The sequence below is a fragment of the Cicer arietinum genome, chromosome 2 (assembly GCF_000331145.2).
Source record: "Cicer arietinum cultivar CDC Frontier isolate Library 1 chromosome 2, Cicar.CDCFrontier_v2.0, whole genome shotgun sequence".
Lineage (NCBI taxonomy): Eukaryota > Viridiplantae > Streptophyta > Magnoliopsida > Fabales > Fabaceae > Cicer > Cicer arietinum.
In genome coordinates this window covers 26695213-26713827 of record NC_021161.2, presented here as the reverse complement: position 1 = coordinate 26713827, position 18615 = coordinate 26695213, and the positions used below count along the sequence as shown (strand labels likewise).

The 18615-nt window shown below is 28.1% G+C and overlaps 1 protein-coding gene and 1 long non-coding RNA gene across 2 annotated transcripts; one reads left to right on the top strand and one right to left on the bottom strand.

The window, feature by feature from the left end:
* Nucleotides 1-1036: 1036 nt before the first annotated feature.
* On the bottom strand, nt 1037-7414 carry LOC101498580 (nitrate reductase [NADH]-like). The gene is made up of 4 exons (XM_004513774.3): nt 6395-7414; nt 5696-5836; nt 3446-3678; nt 1037-2609 (listed from the first exon to the last, which is right to left on the bottom strand). Exons 1-4 carry the CDS (start codon nt 7356-7358, stop codon nt 1281-1283), a joined length of 2667 nt encoding a protein of 888 aa, XP_004513831.1. The 5' UTR covers nt 7359-7414; the 3' UTR covers nt 1037-1280.
* Nucleotides 7415-15293: 7879 nt separating this feature from the next.
* On the top strand, nt 15294-17995 carry LOC140919261 (uncharacterized). The gene is made up of 2 exons (XR_012161856.1): nt 15294-15453; nt 17415-17995. It is a non-coding gene; the product is annotated as an uncharacterized lncRNA (long non-coding RNA).
* The last annotated feature ends 620 nt before the right edge of the window (nt 17996-18615 follow it).

Below are 18615 nucleotides of genomic sequence, written 5' to 3'. Positions count from 1 at the left end.
AAAAATAAATTAAAGGTGTTTAAAATGAATTAATGCATATTATGCCAAGAAAACACCATGAATTGTCATAAAATCTTGTCATAAAGGAGAGTAAAAGAATGAGTCAAGTCACTAATTTTTGTTTTTATAGGATGGACCAAAAATATTTTCAAAACACTTATACATAAAGGTTGGTTTCACTAACTCTATAATTATACATCGTTTCACTAACTCTATAATATCTCCTAAAATGAATAATTATTTGGTTGCAAATAAAACTAACAAACAATATAACTTATATAAATTCTAATTTAATTAAATAATTCAACTAATATTTTATCAACTAAAATAAATCAAGCAAGACAAGAATACCACTCACACATAACAAAATAAAACAAACATATCTAACCCATCAATTTCATGATTATCGAAACTAATCAAATAAAAATGTCCATTTATGAAATAATGACATCATAAATAGTCCTCATGTAATTGTCACGTCAAAACAATTAAATAAAAATGAAGATTATAATTATTTAGGTAGAATAGAGTGTGATAAAATTTAATTTGATTTATTTACAGATAGAATAATTATTAATTTAATAATAGCAATTACTAAAAAGATACACATATAATATATATGAAAATTTTGGGGTGTTACAGGGAAAAACAAACTTCATTTAGCTGGTCGCACCCCAAGGCCACGACCTCCAAATAGCCCCAAAATGTAGGATATTTTAGTATATAAATTACAAAATGGGGTATATTGGTTAAAATTTTTGAAAAAGAGGATATATGAGTAAAAAATCCTCAAACTGGAGCTTTTAATCTGAATCTTTATTTTAATCGAACGTTTGATAAATGTTTCTCTATGACTTCTATATCTCACATGTACAATAATATTAAATATTAATAGTTATGTTACTTTCTCATATTTAAATTTGAAACCTTCTTAATACGCTTTATATAAATATATAAATATAAATATATATATATATATATATATATATATATATATATATTATTAAAACCATCTATTTATATGGCTATATGTGCATGGAAAATGGAAATGGAAATTCCACATATAACTTATATTTACATATATTATTTCTAAGCAGTCAAAGTATCTTGACTACCTATCCACATCAAAGCATGAGAAGGAAGAAGAGTAAAGCCTCCTACAAATTTTCAATTTTTTTTGCTTCACCATACTAAGAATGAAACAAACGATACAGCTAACAATAACAGATAATACAAGTATACCATACACAATTAAAATCTACTATATCTTACTTTATGCCCTAAAACACTAGCAAATCCTTCTTAATATCATACCCCATCTTCTCCAAATTAGGCTGCACAGCAAACTGAATCATAGGTGGTGGCCCACAAGCCAAAGCCAAAGTATCCTGACTTGCCAAAGGAACATGCTCCCTCATGATACTCTCCGTAATAAACCCTACACTATATTCCCACCCTTCTTTAGCACTTTCCACAACATACCAAACCTTGAACCTATCACTATAAACCTTCGCCCACAAATCCAACTCTTTCCTCATCAATATATCATCCTCCGTCCGGTTCGCATAAACAACATATATTTCTGTACGGTCATCGCTGTCATTGAATATCGCTTGCGCCACTTGATAAACAGGTGTGATCCCGGTCCCACCAGCTATAAAAGTTAGTTTCTTCGCAAACCTTTGTTTCCCATGAACCATGAAGTTTCCACTTCCAATATACTCAATGTGACCCACTGGACCTTTTACGTCCAATATTGACCCAATAGTAAGTGAGTCCAAATATTGTGACATAAGTCCACCATTAGGAAACTTAGGGTGCACGTTTTTGAAGTAAATTTTGACAACTAAATCAAAATACCCAATTTCATCGACACTACTCGTTGGAGTATAAGCTCGCATGCATAGTTTCCCATCTATGGCAACACATAAGAAAATGTGTTTCCCAATGGGTAATCCCAATTGTTGGTCTTCATAAGGTAATGCAAAACGGAAGAGTCTTACATCATGTGAAATTGAGGTTTTTGAAATAAGCTTGCATGGGATTTTCTCACGTGGGTGAAGAGCCACAGGGTGTGGTGGTGTTGTGATTTCTTTGATAGGGGCGAGATGGGTAAATTCGGAATTTCCGTGAATGGAATTATTTGGGGAGGATGAATCTGAGGTGTAGCCAGTGGTAACAAGCTCCCCAATTCTATAATCTTCGAGCAATTTCTTTGCCTTGTCGGAATGGATGGCTTCGAATTCGTCCGTGCAATCGGTGCCGGCGTTGATGAGGATGCTGTCGGAGCCGCCAGGGTGGTCTTTAAGGAAGCGTGTGCAGTCATAGACCTGGCCGTGGACAATGATCCAAGCTGAATCAAAGGTTTTATGTTTTTTAACTTCAGAGAGGGAGTATGTTTCTGATGTGGTGTTCATGAATGGGGAGGAGACACTTTTTTTGAGAATTGGATTGGCGTGTTGTGATCTTTCTAAGTATCTTTCTTTTGCCATCCAACCACCTGATTGGTTACCTGGTTGTGTTGGGTGTTCAAATGCTATTCCGATTTCGCCTTTGTGGGGCCTACACACGTTTGTTTTTACCCTGAACCAGCAGTTGTTCATCATTCCCTGTGTACATTGGCAACAATATTCTTCATTAGACTCACTTCATTCAAGTTTGTGAAATATCTTAGTTCTATTATTTTTATTTGAAGTGACAAAAGAATATGAAATAATCACAATTTTGTCTATAAATGACAATATTTTGAGGGATAAATAACGAATACAATCACCAGCCCTCATATTCAAATTCGAGTGAAAATATTACACTTAACGGTATTGACATTTTATTTTTTACCGACACTATATTAATTTTGTTAAACAAAATATCTTATGCCAAACATAAAATAGCACATCAGATAAAATTTATATTTATATTGTTTAACTCTCACTATCATTAAATATAAACAAAAACTGATAGATTAAAGTTGAAGTAATTAATCTCACCAAATGCATCAAATTTTTGGTAATGTAAAAGTCCAAATGGATTCGTGTGGAATAAATATATAGACAAATTAGTAATTTCAAAAGATATTAAAGGAAGTTATGTTTCTTTTTTTTTTTTTTATCTTAAAAGGGATGACTATAATTCACATAATTTTATAGTTTTATATTCGAATTCAAAACAATACATCTAATCTAATAATATCGATGTTTTTCAATTGAGTTAAGATTTATAGATCATGAAAGTTGTTTTTAAAAAATGATAAAGCAATTTTTACATTTTTTTGGGAAGATTTGTAAGTTGTTTTTTAAAAAGAAATTGAATTACTGGCAACGAAAAGTCTTCAAATCTAGACAGACACACACAAAAGAATCTATATTAATTTATAAGAAATATAAAAGAGTGATTAGAGATGTGTAAATAATTTTCCTGTCAAAAAAGTGATATGTAAATAATTTACCATAACATTCCAAACGAGGTTTTCAGGCTGGGTGTTGAGGGCCTCATCCCATGCGCGGACAGCAATCTCCTTGGTCCCAAGTAGGTCCAGTACCTCTACTTCTAAAGACCAGAAGCACCAGCACCAATATTTCCCGTATTTGGTTGGTTTTTCTGGGTGGTCCAATGCGCACACGTGCCACGATTCTCCACTGTCCATTGTTACCTCAACACGTGTCACCTTCCTTCCACCCCCTGCACGTATATACACAACCAATGTCACTTCACAAGCACCAAATAAAAAACACTCATGTTTCGAATCGCTACCTAACAATTAGAAGTTGTAGCGCAATTTCAACCCAATTTGATGTTTTCTTTCTGTACATAGTTCCAACCATTTGAAAAAGCAACAATAAGTTAATTATAATTTTTATTTAATTAGGTGAAAAATTATCGATGAAACTTAAGTGATTTTTATCTCTGTTTTTCCTTATAATTTAGATTCTTCATTTTTAAAATTATTGACATTTGATTATCTCTTTTAATTTAGTAAATGTTGATCAAGTAATAATAGTTTAAATGATGTGCCTAAAGTTTACATGATACTCTGAAAAAATCACATAGACGTCAAATTTTAAATTTGGAGCAGTTGAATGACATTATTTATCTATCAAAACTTTTAATTTTACCAATTTTAATACATATTATGATAATGCATATGAGGATAAATTAAAGAGCATTATTTTTTAAAAATTTCATACTACCGATATACACTCTGTTTTTTATTATACCATATAACTTGTTTTTTAAATTACTTACTATGTTATTAATTTCTAAAAATAAAAATAAATAAAAAACAAATTTTATAAAATTTCTTTTATTTACTTTTAAAATTTCAAAAACTAAAAAAAAAATAAGTATTTCTTTTTCAATATTGTTTTAAAATTACTTTTCTTTGATTTTAAAAATTTCTAAAAAAAAAGTTCAAATTTTGTTTAAATTACTTTTATTTACTTTACAATTATAATAGTATTTTTAAATTATTAATTTTTTTTAATACTTTTCCTTGTGCTAATTACTTTTAATTTTTTTTAAACATGTATAATCGCACAAAAAGAATCAAAAAAATTATGGTACAGGCTTAAATTTAATAAAAGTAATTTAAATTAAATTCTTACTTCTTTTATCAGAAATTTTTAAAGCAAAGAAAACTATTTTTAAAACTATTGAAAAAATAATATTTTTTTTAGTTTCAGAACTTGTTATAGCAAAGAAAATAATTTTTAAAATTTATTTATTTTATTTTCATAAATTATTAACATGGTTTTAAGTAATTTAAAATTAAATTAAATTTTAAATTATCATTATTTTCTATATTATCATTTACGATTTTTTACACATTATTTACGTTATTCTCACATCATCAACGTCGAAACTCAAATTAAATCAATTATTTAAATTTTAAAAGATCAAAATTATAGAAAAAAATAAAAAAAATTGAAATTGTAAAATTAGTTAAATGGAAGAATCAACATTACATTTAAGCCTAAAAAAATAATCTAAATTAAAGGTAAAATTGAAAGGAAACAGTACATATTTTAAACATATAAACCATTTAATTAAATAAAAACAAATAAATTTAAAAAAAAGTTCAAATAAATTATAAAATCAAAAGAAAAAATTATAATACACCACCACAACTTGATAACACTTTTATATTAAGTAAAGATCATTATTATATATAATAGACCCTCTTTTGGATCTTTGAACCTGCCAACGCTGTCACAAATAGCCAATAAAATAATAATATCAATAATAATAATAATAATAATAATAATAATAATAATAATAATAATAATAATAATAATAAATAAATAAATAAATAAAAAATCTATTTCAATTTTCAACAATGATATGTATACTCCATAATTTCTATATAAATTCGTTTAACATTTTATTTTTTTCTAAAATTAACAGAAGATTAATGTTATACTTCTAATGTATAAGAAAATATTCTTCATTTTTTGCTTAAGCTGATGACGGGAGAGTTGTAAAAGTATTGTTAGTGGTTCTTAATTAAAATATAGAATCCGTACAGAAAAACATAAAGTTAAAATTATTTAATCATGATTCACTGTCAAACATATAAAATATCTCAAACATGACGCCAAGAAGAAATTTCCCATATTCAACCCCACTTTTTGTGCCATAAGTAAAGCTTCATAACAAATGAAGAATATTCTTTCCAATTAAAACTTCAAATTAAACTCACCGGAATATGAATACCCTCTCAGTGTATAAGGCCTCTGCGTAGTCCATGAGTTTATGGGCAATATCTCGTCATGACACGGCGTCGTAATCACCGAATTTATGTTCAGCTCGTTAATAATATATTCCGGCTTGTACCACCATCCTACACCCACCCACCCACACAAATAAAAAAACATTAAAATTAATTTGTATCCTTCAGAAAATCCATCAAGGTCAGAAACAAATCAAAACAATGTATCAAACATGCATAAAGTTGCATTTTAAGAAAGAAAAAAAAAAGAATGACAAAAAATTGAAGTTTCTAAATTGAATAAATTCAATTGGAGTTGGAGCAATCATACGACTAATGGAGTATGTCAGAAATCCTTGTACAGCCCAATAGTACAAAACTAGTGAGCTTCCAAATTTTAATGAAAGTGACTTTTTTTTAATTAAATATATTTTAATCTTTATAAATATAAAATCTTTTAAATTCAATCACTAAAATTTGTTTATTTAATTTTATAAGAACTAAAAATAATATACATTTTTTGAATAGAGACTAAAAATCAAAAAAAATTTCTTTAAGAATTGAAATTTTGAATATTTAATTACGAAGACTAAAATAAAATTTTATAAAAATTAAAATTTAATTTTTTTTTTTTTGAAATAATAAAATTGACGTCAACAAGTAAACTAGTTACAAAATACGATATATTACCTTCTTCGGTTGCGAGTTCTGCATCAACATGAGAAGGAAATACTCTATTATCTTTATAATGGTAATGACCATCACATTCATCAGAAGTAACAACAATTCGTTTAAGCCATTTAACCATACGACCGCCAATGAAACCAGGTATAATAACACGAACAGGAAAACCATGATCAGGAGTCAAAGCCTCTCCATTCTGCATATAAGCAAGAATAACATCACGCGAAGGGTCCATAGCAATTTCCCTCTTGATACTTGTTCCATACTTGGACCCACCACCACCAGGCAAATCCTCAGCGCCATAGAAACAAACATGAACTGCACCCTTGGAACGCGCGTGGATGCCACAGCGTTTAAGCACGTGGCGTAAAGAAACCCCGCGCCAGACGGAGTTTGAAACCGCTGCGGCTCCCCAGTTGAATCCAATGCTTTGTTTCACCATGTTCTGTTCTTTGCGTCGGTTACCAGCGCAGACTAATGTAACAGGAAACTCGCGACTTGGAAACTCGCGAACGAGCCGGTCCATAGCGAATCGGGTTGGGTTTTTAACTAGACCCGTTACTTCGACGGTCCAGTCTTCCCAACGAGCTTTTGGGACTGCACCGTGGTTTCGAACGTAGTGGATTGGAACTGGGGTAATGAAACCGTGGTGCATGAGACGAGGAAGGGGCGGTTCTGAGTTAAAGGGGTGTTTCCCTGTGAGACGGACCATGGAAGCGTTTCGTGTAATCCAGTTGTCTAATGTCCCTTCGTCTCGTGGGTCTTGAATAGACGGTTCAATTTCCGCGTTCGTTTTTCCTATGAGTTCCTGGAGGTTTGATGCGTCATCGCTTTCCTCATCGCTGCTGAAGGAATTAAAATCGACCGGAAATCCTGGTTTTAGGTTGTGGCTGCAGTTGTTGCCGGAGTTGAAGTTGTGTGCCACGCCGTTTAGGCTACGGAACTGACGGTTATCAACAGAAGCCGCCATTTTCGGATTGTTTCTTTTGGATAGTGGAGAAAAGGAATTTAGTCATTTTGAAGGAGTGGTTTGAGGGGATTTATATAGAGGAAGAGAAGGATACTTTAGCTGGCATTTGTACTCTTACGTCTGTAAACTAACTAAAGTATTTAGTAAATTAATAGTTTAATTAGTTTAGATTTTAAATGATATAAAAGAATATTTTTATTTAAATTATTTTAATAGTAGTTACTTAATTATTTATTTTTAGTAATTTAAAATTTATTAATATGATAGATTTTTTATTTATCTATTTTAAATTGAAATAACTAAATAAAATATTTACTTTAAAATTTAAATCATTTTAAAATTTAAATTATTTATAAATAACTTTAAATTATAATAAATAAATTATTTATTAATCTGATATATTTTTATTTATTTAGCTAATTTATTTATTTTAAATTATATACTTTTAATTATTATTTATTAAAATTATATAAAAATTTAAATTATATAAATTCTTTATTTTAAATTACAATAAATAAATTATAAACGGTAAAAATGATTTTAGTTACAATAATAAGGATAAAAATGGAAAATAAATGATAAGCCAAGCTCATAAGTTACTTGAATCAACTTATTAAAAAATGTTATAGGGTATAAGCTCATAAATGATTATTACCAATCATATTGGTAATAATTAATAAACTATAAACTCGTTTTTAGATCTTGTCAAAAAGAGCTTTATCCCCTTTGTTCTTTTTTTTCTTTCTTTTTCATAGGTTCTCTCCATTGGATTAATCATATGTGAGGCACATCAGACACTTAATGTTAGTTTATTGACTCACTTTTATTTATAAATATGAACAAATGAAGTATTATCTTAACTCTTCCCATACTAAATTGAAGTCTCACAATGTAGTTCACTTAATGATATTACTTCTTTTTGTAAAGAGTTGTGATAAGTCTACATCCATTTGATATCCCACTTGGTGGTGTTTGATGAAAATAAAATTAAATAATAAATAAAATTATTTTTATTTCGTATTTTGTTTGAAAGTATCACTTGATTAGATTCTTTAATTTATATGGAAGCACTCAAATTTATATCATGTGTTGTCATAAATTTGTATTTTAGTGTTTCGTATTTTTTAGATTCTTGAAATTTTTGTTTTATTTTATTACAAATATTTTTCAGTCTTGAGTTGTAGTTGCTTATAAGTGTTATAATATGTGTGGGAAGATTTATTTGGATCTTTTAACTCATATAAAAACACTCAAATCTATATCAAGTGTTGTCATTAATTTCTACTATAGTGTTTCGTATTCTTGTTTGTAAGTCTTATAATATGTGTGAGAATGTTTATTTGGATGAATATATTTTGGTAAAATTTTGAATTATACATTGTTGTTTTCAAAGAAAAAAAATATGGGTTTCATCATCTTCTTCACTTGCAATTATTTGATCTACAATTTCATTTGAAACTTGTTTTTGATGTTATTTCTTCAATAAAATTATATAACTTGTAGTTCAAACAAAATAATTCAACGAGCATTTTTATTTGTTGTTGAAATAAAATAAGTTTTTTTTTTTTTTTTTTAACTTTAAAATCTTTGAATGATTTTTTGCAAGCATGTTTAAAACATTATAAAAAGTTTTTTTTTTTAAATTTCAAAAAATTTAATTTAGATGAGTTAAATATGAATTTTTAAATGTAAAAAAACTCAAGATAAAAATAATAAAAATACCAATAAAATTAACTAAACATCAAAGACTAAAATTACATGCATCAGTAAAGTATTTTTTACTTGGTATATCTTTAATTCTTATTAATTTCTTTTAATAATTCTTGTATTTAATAAGGGTGAATAAAAATTTAAATAACAAAATTAAACTCAAGTGATTATAAATGAATTGCAAATAATTTAAAAATATATCGTTTGAGAAAATTAAAGTTTGAATTACAATTGAAATAAGCATTGGACATAATTTATTGATTGAATTTCAAATTATGATCTATTATATAGAACTCTGTCTTAAAATATAAATAAAATTTGGTAAAAAAAATTGATTCACTATCTCCAATTTCAAATATAAAAAATTGAATTAACAAAAATTAATATATTTAATTAAAATTTAAATCAAATTCATTAATTTACGTCGATATAATTTTTTATTATTTTTAATACTATTAAAAGGAATATTTTATATGTGGGACGAAGTAAGAGTATTATTTAGTGATATTGATTACTTTTGGGACACTGCATGTGAGGAGCACAAGTTGGGATGTTACGTCGGCTAAGTTTAGTTCAAAACAAAATGTTTGATATAATTATAAACTATTGGTTGAAAAGCTAATAAAATCATCAATATTTTTTTCAAAAATAGGTTGTTAAATCTGGCTTAGATTCAAGAAAGTGAGTGACAATAGAAAGAGTGATAAATAGACTGAGAGATCCAACACCACATACCAAGGTGACTCCAGCAATCACCTAAGAGCCAACATTGTTGCTTATTATACCCCATAAGTCACCAAGTACCCTACCCCGGTTAGTGACTTTGTATTACTCCAGTCATCTCAAAATAATAGAACTATTTGTAAAAAAGTTATCTTTAAAATTATTCACATTCAATTTTAAAGGTGATATTCTTCGCATTATTTTTTTAAGATGTAATTGAGTTAATAAAAATAGATTTATTTAATTGATATTTAAAAAGACTCAAAAAAATATTAATTATATTATTTGAATTGTATTATTTAGCTGATTAATACTATATACATGAATATCTTTAAATTTTAACTCAACTGAAAATATTAATATCGTTAAGTTAGACATTTTATTCCCAGTTCGAATCAAGACCTCGCAATTTTATTAGTAAATTATAGTAAAATTTATATTTTTTTTTAAACTAAAAAATTATATTCATACATTAGTTTAAATTTAATATTTTTCACTTGGATATGTCAAAAAAAAAAAAAGAAAGTCGTTTGCATTTATTGTTCATAATAAATACCTCAATATTTAATAAAAATAATTTAATCAAAATATTTTTTATTATTATATTATTTTTTATTAATATAGGTGAAATATTCAAATATAAATTGTAACGAGAGCTAAGTATTTTTCTCTTTTCATATACGAGTAGTTGCCAAATTGTAAACCACAACCTCTCTTATTCTTTCAGTTCCTTGTTTTGGGACAGGTTCCGTTGGCTATTGGGTGCAACGATGCGCCCCTTCTCACTCACAGAATTGCCCCCTATATTTACAAGTTGATCCTCCATTATTTATTACTCCTTTCGTCTTTATTAACAAAATTATTTTAAAATAAATATCATTCACAATTTTTAATATAATTTTTTTTCTTACTCTTTAATGATTATTATTTAAATAATTTTTTAAATATTATTAAACTTTACATTAATAATAGTAAAAAATTTATCAATAGTTAAGAAATATAGTTTGATAAAATGATTTATCTCTTTCTTATAATTATTATATTTCTTAGTATATGTGCAAAAAAATTAAACGACACTTGTTGTGAGACATACCAAGTATTATGGAAAATAATTAATGTACACTAATACATCCAATCAACCATTTGAGAGAGAACTAAATAAAGATAGCGATGTGATAAATGTGATAGATAGATGATCTCCTAGAAAGAGAGAGATAAAATAAATTGTTGAATAAATATGAAAAAATAAATGTACACACATATCACTACTCTATTATTATTACCAAAATTGGTTGAACTTAATTGTTTTAATATTTTTTTATTTGTACGGAGATGTGATAGGAAGGGAGAAATAATAAGAAAATAAGATGTTAAAAAAATATAAAAAAATAATGATATATATACTCTATTATAATTCCAAAAATAGGTTGAGCATAATTGTTTAATTTTTTTTACACGGACGTTGAGCTATATCTACTACACCTATAATATGAAAGAAATATGAATTTTTGTATTTTTTTCTTTCAACTTTGTATAAAGAGTGTTAAGTACGATGTGTTTGTGCTTAAGCTACTAAATTAATTAATGAATAAAGTAAAGTGATAAAACGATATATATGCATCAAAAGTTCGTGTAGTTAATTGTGTGTGTTGAAAAATTTACAAGTACTAGTATTTGTAGGCAAATTCTAATCCAACTAGTCATAAGTTGTGGTCTACAGAAATATAGTTATGCTCTACTAATTACGTGGGTAATATGTGATAGCTCTTGTTTCTGGGAATTCATGGTGCCCCACAATTGGCTGATCTTTCCTCTCTTTACAACACGTCTCGTTAGCAATATTCGCACATGCTTTTTCATCAAATCATGCCTTCTTTTTTATTGTTGATTGTGCTAAAATCGTGGAATGCAAGCGCAACAACCAAATTATCAAGTTCGACTTAGCTTTGACTCATTCTTATGCCTTTGGGACCTTGGTGGACCTCTATATACTTGTTAAAAATTCGATTGATTCACATTTGGTTCTTTTTTATTTGCTTGACCTTGCTTTGTCTAAGAAAAATTCAATTGACTCTAAACACGACTCCTTGACGTTCTCAACTAACAAATTATTTATTTTTAGGTGTAAACAAATGTCTTATGTGTTGCATTATCAGATAGATGATAACTTATGAGATTATACGACATAAACAACAATAACTGCACATAAACAATTGCACCATAAAACAGAAAAGTAGTCGTTATAAACCCTATTTCAGACGGCGAACTAGCAAAATTTAGTGATATTTGTCGATATAATTACTCCAACAGTAACCTTGTTTATCTCAATCCAAGAGGAACATAGCTTGAGGTTCTTTATTCCTCTCTTTATTCTACTATTCTTTACATACCATTTTAGATCAACTAAGGGAAGACAATGATTTAAACATGGTAAGTGGATCAATTTGGTTCCTTCAATTATGGTTTAGCATTTATTTTCCTAAATTGTTTAGCACAAATTTGAACCTAGACTCGATCCCTAACGAGGAACGAGTTTTGTGGAGACAACTAATCAATTTGGTTAGTAACGATGAACCTACCTTTGCAGTAGTAAAATGGGTGTTCTCCTTGAACCGAATCTCAGTCGATTGGACCCCAATCTTTTTAGAAAGGTTGTGATCTAAATTGGATGTTTGATGCAGAAAACGACGAATTATCACCCTAATCCAAAGCATTTGTAAATGAGAATCGAGCTAGGATCTTGACGACCAGAGATCTACTTTGTGGTTAGAAGCTAGAGAGTAGAAACATTAAGATTAAGCATCGAAAATTCGTTAGAAGCCAAGGAGTAGATTTACTTCCTGTTTGACTATATAACTGATTAAACAAATGTAAATCAATCCTATGTAAGTTTTGTTTCTTTGACTAGATTAAGAACCACAATGATTGATGGATTATAGTTAACAATCAAGCGTCGAAAAACTAAAATTGATTAGATTAGAACCCGAATTATGCCTGTCAAACTAAATTTATCAATTCTATTGAAATTCAAATTAAGCAATCAGAATAACAATGTAATTGAATGAAAAGGAATAGATTCATCAATGTGAAATCAACATTATAAATACCTCAAGGTCTTTGTGAAATATGAAATAGTGGATTAACCTTGAGAATTTAGCCTTCCATGAAAATAAGAAGAAAAAAAAACTCTATTGTATTTGTGAGTTTGAAAAACAGAATGTCACTTACTAAAAAAAGAAACTAAAAACATATAGTACTCATTTTGGGCTTTAAAACAAGTGGCCCGCCACTAAAAATTGTTACAAAAAGCTCAGATCACGTAATCAGACCTAGTAAAGTTCAGAATTGGGTTGTTGTGCCAATATAAAAGTTGTCATTCTGACTCTTAGCTTTCTAACGTTTGCTCGCACGCATAAATTTAATATCCAGAGCTCAAATTATGACCTACATAATGATCAAGGATCAATATGCAAATAATAACATTAAAACTCAATTACGACCCAAAATTTAGAAACGTGCTAAAAAGCTAATCTAGGATAAAAAATGTTTTTTAAATGAAACACTACAAAGTCAGAAACATTGATAAGGATCTCAAAAGCATGAAGATGGTCTATATTTTAATAAATTAGGATGAATTTCATATATTTTCATTTGGTTTATAATAATTCTTAATTTCTTTAATTTGGAATGGTAATAGTTTTATTATAGATTTATTTGATGTTATATGTAAGTGAAGATACTTTCCTTTATTAAATTTAGTTTATTTTAGAAAATTATGATGTAAGCCCAATAAAGGCCTAGAGAATGATGTCACTTATGATCTATTTAGGTTTAGAGATAATTTTATTATAAATATGAATTTCTAACCTCATTGAAAAAGAGTTTGAAATGAATTCAAGTTTTCTCTTAATGAGAATGTTGAGTGACATGTCTCTTCTCTTTGAGTTATTAGATTAAAACTTGCTTGAATTTTATCAATGACTTCCTTATCATTGTGGCACCTTCTTCATCTTCTCAACCTAATCCATCTTTGTTTCTTTCTTTTCCTTTTTATTTTGTTACTTTATTTGAAGAAACCACTTGGTTAAATCTTCAATATCATGTGGAAGCACTCAATTCCATGAGCTTTTCACTAAGTGGTAATATTTGTTCTTAATTTATGTTTTAAAGATTTTGAAGTTCTTGGAAAATTTGAAGTTTTAGGTTAATTTCTTGAAACTTGATCTTTGTTTTTGTGTAATCTTGAGTTGACAGTTGATTATAAGTGTTATAATATATTTGAGAAGGTTTAATTTGGTGATTGTTTGCATCATTTTGTGTGAAATTCGAAATCAAGAGTTGCTTGAAAAAAACTTTCGCAGAAAAAAAAAAAATCTGCATTTCATCATCTTCACTTGCAACTCTCTTTGATCCAAAATTTTATTTGTAAATTTGTTTTTGATGTTATTTCTTTCATACGTGTCCGATTCTTGAAATTCAAAAGGTTAAATTGATTAGCAAAATGAAAGGAATTCAAATATGTAGAGAAAAAATATGAAAAGATAAGATATGCAAAAAGGTGATTCTGCACAGAAACACTTATTGAAAACAAGACATTTTTTCAAAAATAAAAAATAAAAAAATAAAACTTTGAATTGGTTCACTTTGATACATCAATCATTATTGTCTTTTATTAGACATTGCAAATTTTACCTTCGAACTTTATCTCCCATATATATGTCAACTCATATATTTGAAACACTTAATCATTTAGTGATAATCTTTCTTATTTCTTTTATAATCTACTTGAGTGTGTCTCCATTTACTTAGTTTTTCTTGTTTGTCGTTTTAAGTTCTCTTAGTTTTTCTTAGAGTTTTGCCTCATGAAACTCTTGTGTTGATAGCTTTTATGGACTTGTTACGTTGTGTTTGAATTTTTGCTTGAGTTCTTTCTAAGAATTTGAAAAAGGAGTTTGAGTGGAAAATGGTAAGAGTGCACATCATTAAAAAAAAAAACTGTAATTTTAGTATATTTTGTGTTGAACTACTTAGGCTATTAGCTCAATTTCTATTTTATGAATTAAGTACTAAAAATATATTTTGTTAGAGTTAGTAATATGTTTAATATATATATATATATATATATATATATTTGGAGACCCAATAAAAATTATTTTATCGGAGAGTAATTTAATTAAGTTACAGAGAATTTATTATCGACAAAAATTTTAAGATGTCATATGTTGCTGAGAAACTCATCAATCAATTGAGTTGCACGAGAGTAAATTTTTTTATTAAAGTAAATTCATAAGTGAGTGATGTGATGAGTGTAAAAGTGATTAAATATTGTAATAATGATTTTAATAAAAATTTCTAAATACCTTAATTATAATAATTTTTGGTAAGTTAGGAAAAACAAAAATACATATTCCTAATTATAAAATGAAACTTAAACTTATTGTTTGACTATAAAGTAAACAAACCACTCCTTCCTCCTTTTCATATATCATCCTGCTTCCTCCCTCTCTACTTTTCTTTTTTTTTATTTTTTATTTTTTTTTTTTGGTTAGTTAAAGAAGAAAACCTCAATTTGTCTATTAGATCTAAGCTTCAATTCAAGAAGTGTTAGGAAGGAAAGTTGCTTCCTTCTATAAGGTGGTACTTATGAGCTAATTTATTTGAGGTGAGACACTTACTTCCCTCTCCTTTTTCCTAAATTTGTAAAATTTTATATGTGTAGGGGGATGAATGAAATTTTTGAGTTCTTAACGAATCATTTGATGCTTGTTGTTGTTGTTGTTGTTGAGAGAAGTGAAATGAAAACATTTTCCTTCTCTCCCTCTCAAACCAATGCGATATAATATTTTGTTGGTTTGTTTGATTAATTTGGTTTAATGTGACATTAGTGAGGTGTTGGTGTTGAGTGTGTTATTTAAAAATAAAATAAAATAAATTTAATCCTTGTTATTGATGTTGTTACTAATGGTTAGAAAAAAAATTGATTTTTGATGTGTTTGAGTTATGTAATGAGTTATTTTCAAATAAATGAGTTTGAACTGAAGTTGAAATTTTACAAGAAAATTTAGAGTTGTTAATGTTGTGAAAAAGTTCAAATTTTAACTAAGTAATGAGTTTGAGCAAAGAGTTAGATTGTGAAATTAATATATTTAGAGTTAAAAATATTACTATTTTAATTACTTTAGAGTACTTTATTAACTTAAATTTTTGTGCTCTAATAGTTGAGTGATATAACTTGAAAGATAAAAAAATTTAATTTTGGAATTATGATGTAGTTGAATAAATTTTGGTGGTGAACAAATTTTTATAAATTTTTATGTTTATGTAGTTAGCTCCTTGAGTCTCGATAAGGGAATCGAGACCGTTGACACTGAGTAAGCGGTGGGGAAAACTCTGATATATTAATGTTGTGGTGGTGATCAAAGAAAAACGATTTTTCTTAGTTTATGCCTTTTCAAAAATAGTTGTTATGATTGATGATCAAGAATGTATCCATGTGGTTATCAAATTTTTGAACTTGTGTCTTAAGGAAAATTACTTAATTGTGATTTCAAGTTTTTATATGTATACTTTCAGTTTTTTGAAAATTTTGCATGATTCTAATTAAAGTTTCAAGTTTATTAAGTAAAGATGAAAGTCTTGTGTTAGAATTTCATTTTTTTTAAAGATTCCAAGTTTCATGAATTAAAATACAAGCTTTGTTTATAAGAAAAGAAAAAGAAATATTTAATATATTTTGAAAGGAATTAAATTATTTCAAAGAGTTAGAATTTTGAAACTAGAAAAATATTTATTGATATTTTCTGTGTAATTATGTTGTTATGAGGTAAATGCTTTGATTGAATATTTAGTTTTTAAAAATGTAGTAGATCAAACTTGTAGTTATTTGAAACCAAAAAAAAAAAAAAAAAGAGTTATGGAAAATTTGATAAAATTTGTGGTTGTATGAAATATTTTGAGAAAAATAATTTAAGACGTTTCAAATGATTGTTAGTGAATTCTCTAAAAAATTGAAGGATGTTGATTTCTAAAAATATATTTTATATGGTGAAAGTGGGTATTGTGAATAGTAATACTATTAGTCCTTACTCGTTGTAAACTCTTTTAGTGAAATATACTTTAAGGGGGTTAGGAGTAAGGAAAAAGTTGTAAGCTAGTTAAAGTCTCAGAGACTAATTTGACTAAGTCAAACATTATTTGATTGAAGGTGTAGTAACGAGCGAGATTTTCTTTGTGTTTGACTGTGGTAGCAATAGTTGTTGAAAAAACTATAATTGAGGTAAGGGTTCCTTCCGATTTTTGCTTTGCACATACGGACCATATATGTGTGATTGATGTGTGAATATGTGATGATTAATATTGACGTAATTATGCATTCATGATTGATAACATGAGTTGCTACTTGTTATGAATTTTATTGATGAGAATATGTTTTGAGTATTCTTTGTGAAAAGTATGAAAAATTATTAGTGTGTAATGAGTATTATGTGTTCTATTATTGTTTGTTATCATGTCATAATTGCTAAATGTTTATTGTTTGTCTTCATGACATAATTGTTAAATGTTAATTATTAATTTCGGTTGGTGACCTTTTAAATTATTGTGGAAATTGAGCTTTATCCTCAGATGATACCCGAGTTCGTTCTACCGACTGTTACCCTGGCGACGGAAACATCGTTAAACTTCCCTGATCGGCATTCACTGACTACTTGGGTATACGACCACATCTCAAGCAAGGTTACATATACGAGGAATACCCTGACCGGCATTCACCGACTACGTGGATGATCATATTAGTTTTTTGTTGTATAAGGCATTAATGTTTTTCTTTTGGTGGTTATACTTATTTTTGTTTTGGGATGACTGTATCTATGACATACCTTGATAGTTGACTTTTTGGTGGGTCCATGTTCCATTTTTTTGACGTGATCATGGGGGAGATATCATTCTTGGAGCAGTACTTATGTGCAGGTGTATGTCGAGAATACCTTAGGGGTATGAACGATGTCTGATAGGTCTCATAGTTTGAGTGCATTTTTTATTTGTATATTTCATATTATTCTCCTAAAAAACCTATCTTAGCTTGGGTTTCAAGTTAGATACGATATCATGTTTCAATTCAACTGCATGCTCAGGTTTTGAGTAAGTTGTAGGCTTAAATTTCAAATGAAGTGCAGACTCAACTTTGGATTCAATTAGAAGCTCAACCATAACTAACTAAAAACAGTTAACATAAATTAAAATTCAATTCAACTGCATGCTCAGGTTTTGAGTAAGTTGTAGGCTCAAATTTCAAATCAAGTGAAGACTGTTTGGATTCAACTAGAAGCTCAACCATAACTAACTAAAAACAGTTAACATAAATTAAAATTCAATTACACAAAAAATAGACCACTCTATTTTTCATAAACCATTGTCATATATGTGAATCCAGTACTGTTAAGTTTTTGGAAAACTAACTACCAGATGATGGGTAATTTGGGAAGTATAAAAATTCAATATTTTTTATAGTGCAAGTGCATTTTTTTTAAAACAACTCAATAAAATAATAAGTCGTCACAAAAACGCTAAGAGTCATAAATAATTACATCAAACATGCATTTAAGGAAAGATTATTTTTGGGACGCCAATCAAAAGTATACAACCAGAAAATACATTTGAGCTATACAGAGGTGCTTAAAAGAAACCTAAGGTATTCTCAACAGAAACCTAAACAGAGGTGCTTCTCCAAGAATGCTATCTCCCCATGGTCACCTCAAAAAAATAGAAAGTGGACCCACCAACAAAAGTCAACTGTCAAGGTATGTCATAGATACAATCATCCAAA